Below are 6,000 nucleotides of genomic sequence, written 5' to 3'. Positions count from 1 at the left end.
GGAACCCTGACTCTCCAGAGTGGGACTGTCATTTGGCAGTTATGCTTTACTTTCTTTTTTTTTTTTTTTTTTTTTAACCAGAATCTCCTTCCACTTCAGTTTCTTGTAAGGCAGTGTTTATCTTTCCTGCCCACGTGATGTGCTGGCAGGAGAAGGTTGGGAGAGCTTGTTTACTGGGAGGAATTGCAAGTATGAGGCTTTGCTCTTTGATGCCTTGTCAGCTCTCCCTTTTGGAGTTGAGCACTGCTGGGCCTTAGGAGAGGCTATTCTCCCGCTTTCCCTGTACAGGCCTCCCTCTGAGTTGTGCGCCTGCCTTTCCTCCCCTCCTCCCCCCAGTTCCTACTGGGAGGGAGCTTTGTCTTTTGCATCTTTTGGCAGTTCTGCCCTTGGCCAGTCCCTGGGGCTCAGAGCCAGGTGGTGCCAGTCCTGTTCTGCTTGTGGCTCTGCGCCTTGCTGGGTTTCCCAGGAGAGCCTCACCCCCTCTGAGGCATCCTCCCAGGCAGCAGACAGCCCGCCACTGCAGCAGCCTGGAGCCTTGGGAAGACTACAGCTGCTTTAAAACCTGCTCTTCGCCAACCCTACGCAGGGCCATGGGTTCGGTGTCTACTGGGGCCCCTCAGGACTGCCGGACACGCTGCTGCCCACTCCCAAGGCAAGCACACCATGGCCCTGGCCATTCTGCTCTCCCACCTGCTCCCTCCCACTCCATCGGCCATCAGCGGCCCAAGCGGTTCTTTTCAGTTTCTGTTTCTTCATTCTCCAGATGTTTGTCAAGGTCCCTGGTGTGCCAGGCCTCCCTCAGTTCTGGGGACACTGTCAAAAGGGCTGTGTCCTGCTGGGCCAGGAGCTTACATTCAGGATGGGGTGCAACAAATGGCAGACGAGCCGTTCTTTTCAGAGAGTGTCCAGGCAATGAAGAAAATTGAGGGTAGGTGGGGACAGATGGGCCCACAGGAGAGTAAGCCCGTGGGCATAGAGTGTCCAGTTCAAGTACCAAGCCAGGAGCCAGATGGCAGATTTTGAGCGCAACTTTACCAGCTCCAGCCTCTGTTTACTCACTTTGCAGATGGGGATAAAGCAGCACCTCCCTCTTCGAGTGTGCGTGAGGATGCATGACTCAATCTATGAACCCTTAAACCAGTGTCTGGAGCATATGAAGTGCTATTTAAGTTTAAGCTGCTACTTTTGCAGTTTCAAGGCAAAAAAGTAGCCATTCCCAGCACACTTGGACAGAGCTCATAATCTTGCTGTTACATTTTAATAATTTTATTGAGGCTTAATTGACATGTAAACAGTTCTGCACGAATCCAGCAACACCTACTCTTTCTGGCCCTGTGGTGATGGACAGCCCTGGGGACAGTGCAACCACAGCTTGGTCCATTCCACGCCCACTGGGCCCAGACTCAGCCCAGACACTCGGCCACCCTGCAGACCTTTACATCCCGCATTCCTTCTGGATGGGCAGTGTCCTCCGCTGCCCAAGATGAACCTTTCGCCTTCATCGTCCTTCATCTTCCCTCTCCAAACCTCTGGAATCCTCACCTGAGTCTCCTATTCTGTGGGCCTGTCCCCATGGCAGAAGGTCAAGTCTTTCCCATCTCAAACACAAAACAAAGTCAAAGCTTCTTGTCTCCCCTGGCCTTATCTCTTTCCTTGTAGCCAAGCTTTTTACATGACTTATCTACATGCCACTTCTGTGTTCCCCATTCCCTTCCAAACCAGGCCAGTGTCCGTGTCTGCTGTCCGTAGCCCATCCTGAAACACCAGCACTTGCTGAAGCTCCCCTCCAGGTCACTGTGGGGCCACCCCGTGAGCAGGTTGAACCAGCCTTTCTGTGGGGGGCTCACTGTCTGCAGCAGAGTGATTCCGGGGTGCCCACCTCTGCTTTCCTTTTTCCCTGATGTCCCACATCTGCCTTTCAAGAGGGGACTTCTCCTGGGCTTCCTTTCTGACTTCCTATGTCTTCATTTAATGTTTATCTTCAGGCCAGGACTTTTTTCTGAACTCTCTGCGTATGCCCCAGCAACACGGTGAGCAGCCTTTCCTGGCTGTCACAGACTCCTGTCACCTCAGCCCGTTTCACACGGAGCTCCCCGTCTTGTGCGCAGTCCTCCACTGAGTCACCTAACCAGAAACACATATAACTTCCTCTCTCCTGACCGCGCCTCTCTCCTCCCCTCTCTCCCACCTGTCCTTTCTGTCCATCTCCCCCCGAAGACCAGTGTGGCCCCTCTTCTCTGTGCTGCTTCCCCTTAGCTTCTGCTTTCTTTGTCTCCTTCACCACAGCTCCGTAGGGTGATACTTGACAGAATGGAAATCCGTTGATGTGTTTTCTCCTGCTTTCCATCCTCCAAGATGGAACCCTCACTTTTCTGGCCAAGTCCTTCAGAATATGGGGCCTCCAGTACCACGGATTCCTGCACCTCCCCGAGCTCGCCTCGCCTTCCGCCCAGAAGTCCTCATGGCCACCTCACCTGCCCCTATTTGCTCCCCTGCTCCAAGTGTTTTCCCTACTCTGGCTTCTCTAACCCCAGGTGAGGTAGATGTTCCTCTTCTGGGGCCTGGTACCCTGCATGGCTCCTTAGGGGGGCCCAGACTCCTGCAGCATTTGTGGTTTCTGGGGAGACACGGAAGGCACAGATTTGCTTATTCACCTTTATGCTTGGTAGAGTTCTGCTTGATCCATATGTATTGAATTATACATAACATCTATCTCATGGCTTCCGCTAGCCATTGGCCATGTCACGTTGACATGGTCTAATAATATGCAGTTCAGAAATCCACTCTCCCCCACCCTATGTTCAGTCTTCATGCTCTCACAATTTGGAATCCATCCGGCCCCATCCCACACATTTCCTGGTTTCTTATCCTTGGGGCTTCAAGATGCCAGGAAGGCTGAAAATACCAGATTTCTTGCCTTGTCAAATAGACCCTGAAGACGGCCAGGGATGTCTGCGGTGGGTTCCCTCCTCTGGATCTTATCTGCCATGGAGCAGCCCACAGTAACCATGACCCTACATCCAGCATGCTCTTCCTGTCTACCTGCCTTCCCCTGCCCGGTCTGACAGATCTGCACTGCACCCATCTCCATCCAGGTCTACATGGAGTCCATGAGGCTCTGCATGTGAGCCTTGGAGACCCATGGGGTGCAGGAAGTCTCTCAGAAAGCATCCTGTAGCTCTAACTCACTTGTCAAAGCCCGGTTTGAGAACTAGTACCACAAAATGATCCCCAGAAGCAGAGTGAGGACCTGAGAGATTTTCTGCTATCTCCCAGCTTGTGATGAGAGCATTACCAGACCCTGGGGTGGTGCTGCTTCGACCCCCTTATGGCCTCCGGGCAGGAGGCACAGGGCCGGCAGACTCCTCTGGCCAGCTCCCCCTCTTTGCTGCCCAGCCACAGAACCATTTCCTTTGTTGGAATTTGCCTAACACAACTCTCTGTGCCAGCCCCTGGGAAGCAGAGGAATGAGACAGCCCAGCGAGAAGACTGCCAGCCATGCCCCCTCACTTGTGCTGAGCTCACGAAGCATGGCTGACCCGGGCAGCTCCGCCGGACACCACAGAATGCACTTCTGCTCAGAAGTTTGCCTGTTTGTCCTTCAATTCTCCAAGGGCATGGAGAGCCAGGCCCTCGGTTCCCACCCCACCCACCTGCTGAGAAACAGAGAGTTGTCTGCTACCCCGTTCTCTCAGGCGAGACCTCCTCATCATCAGCAGGAATGTCACTTCTGGACATGGAAGGTGGTAGAAGCCAGGCCCCACCCTGGTTCCCACAGTTGATTTACAGCAGAGTCACCCCTGTCCGTGGCCCGGGCTGCCCTTTGTGTGACACCATCACAGCCTTGCGGGTGTCTCCCTCAAAAGCACTGTTCACACCCAAGCACACTGTTTGCTTTCCAGCTCCAGGCTCACTTCCCCAGGTGACTCAGTGAACATGTGTCTTGTAGAACTGATCCATGGGACAGGCCCCAGACATCCCAAGCCTGGCTCCCTGGGTCAGCTTGAGGGTCAGGGAATTCACTTTGTAATTCTTGATGGTTGGTCTCTGGAAACTTTTAACAAATCTTATTTGGGGACAGTAGTCATGAGCCTGATGTCAGTTGTAGAGAAAAAGCTATTTTGCTGTGAAATACTGAGGAATGACCCAGTACAGTTCTAGAAAGAGGGGAGCAGGAACTGAAAGCAGAAGTAATAGCAGGTCCTCGTGCGCAGGCCGTACATGTGATTGGTGTCATGTCCCCAAGTCCCTGGAAGGAGAAGTGGGGGGTAGATGGACTAGACGAGGTATTGCAGCCATTTCCTTCACCCCGTCTGCTTGCTGCCACTCCTGGGGGTGAGTCGAAGTGAGACTGTGAGGGCCAGAGAGACTGTGTCCCCTGGTGTATCTGCATCCCTCTAACTCAGCCTCTGCTTTGGGGGTTGAAAATGGGCCTGAAGTGTGATGATCTGCAGCCCTTTGGGGTCTTGGTTGGGAACCCACTACTAGCTCAGGGCTCTCTCCCCAGCAGATTCCACACCTCGACCAGGGGGAAGTCGAGTTGTCAACCACCCTTCTTCCAGGGTCCTGGACGTACCAACAGCAAGTCAACGAAGCAAAGCAGTCACTTCCGAGCTTGAGGGAATAGTGGAGGTTCTGAACTTTTAAAAAGACACTGAAATGAAAACCTTTCAGGGGTTGGAAATTGATTGTACTTGAAAGATAAGTGACAATGTTACCAGGCCAGTGGCATCACTGAAGTGCTGGGAGAGGAGGGCGTTGTTCTTGGTGTCACGGTCTCTTCCCTGCCTTCTCGTGGTCCCTGCAGGCCGACAGCTCACTGGAGCCGAAAGGGTCTCCACCGTCACCGCAGAGGAGACTGACATCGACGCGGTGGACGTGTCCCCTCTCCCAGGGAACGACGTCCTGGAATTCAGCCGAGGAGTGACTGATCTGGATGCCGTAGGGAAGGACGGAGGCCTGCACACGGACTCCAAGGTAGGCGGGCAGGGGGCGCACGCAGGTGCCTTACACCAGTGAATGTGTGTCTCAGCCTGCTGCACCCATCACCCCTGCTAGGCCAGGTCAGAGCAAGCATCCCCAGAACAGCTCCATACTCCCAGAGGTGCATGAGTGAAAGCCCTCCAGGGTGTCCTAGTGTTCGTCCCCCTCCTCCCAGAAAGCCCTGTCCTTGATGGTACCTCGTTCCTGGGCCATACCAGTGCAAGGTGCATCCCTGTGTGCCTCGATGGGATGGGAAGGGATGCCTCGTGGGTGTGATAGGGACGGGAGTGCTCTGGGCCCTCTCACTGTGGCTGTGTCCCCTGTGACGGCTCTACATGGCTGCTCACTGAGCCACTGGAGATAGACTGAGGCGCCTCGTCATCTCCAGCCTTCCCCTTGCGAGATGACCGGGACCCCAACACTACTATTCAGGTTAAGAAACTAAGAGCATGAGATCAGGTTCCAACCTGAAGGCAAAGCAAATAAAAGCCCAGAGGGAAAATTCTAATTCCTGGCCCTGCACTGAGGTCCCCCTTATCTATATCCCCGCCCCTGCCCCATCACGTGTACACCTGTGTTCAGGTGAGGTCATTAGAACAGATCAGCAGAGCAGAAAACGGTCCAGCCTCAAGGACCTTTCAGCTCCAAACTGCCTGCCTGGTGTTTGCCTTGACACCAGCTTGTCCTTGGCATGTGGTGATGTCCTTGGCACTGAGCGACTCCTCCAGCACATGGCAGGTAGGATGAGCAGAGGACTGTCAGAGACAGGTCTCTCCCTGCACTTGCCGTCTGGAGAAGCTGCCAGTCATGGCTTGTTGGAGAGGTGCTGGATGGGGGGGTGGGGGTGGGGTGGGGCGACAAACTGCTTCAAGCTAAAGTCCAATTCCATCTGGAGCATTATTTCTTTTGGTGTCCAGACTTCCATCCCTGGTGGCTGTCCCTGAGGAAGGGGCCCGGTGGGCCAGCAGCCTCCTTGCTCCCTGGTCAGCTGTGGAGAGACACAGCTGTGGAGGGAGC

The 6,000-nt window shown here is 54.3% G+C and overlaps 1 protein-coding gene across 6 annotated transcripts in view; it reads left to right on the top strand.

Annotated features, from left to right (window-relative positions):
- The window catches only part of NOS1AP (nitric oxide synthase 1 (neuronal) adaptor protein), a 247,015-nt gene that overhangs the window by 214,838 nt on the left and 26,177 nt on the right, over nucleotides 1–6,000 (top strand). For all 6 annotated transcript variants that reach the window (XM_012729083.1, XM_012729080.1, XM_004688433.2 and 3 more), the window contains one exon: nucleotides 4,808–4,977. In XM_012729083.1, coding sequence (XP_012584537.1) covers nucleotides 4,808–4,977 — 170 coding nt within the window. The remainder of the gene's footprint in view (nucleotides 1–4,807; nucleotides 4,978–6,000) is intronic.

The sequence above is a fragment of the Condylura cristata genome, unplaced genomic scaffold (genome assembly GCF_000260355.1).
Source record: "Condylura cristata isolate star-nosed mole 26May11 unplaced genomic scaffold, ConCri1.0 scaffold00024, whole genome shotgun sequence".
NCBI lineage: Eukaryota > Metazoa > Chordata > Mammalia > Eulipotyphla > Talpidae > Condylura > Condylura cristata.
This window is presented reverse-complemented; position numbering and strand designations above follow the sequence as displayed.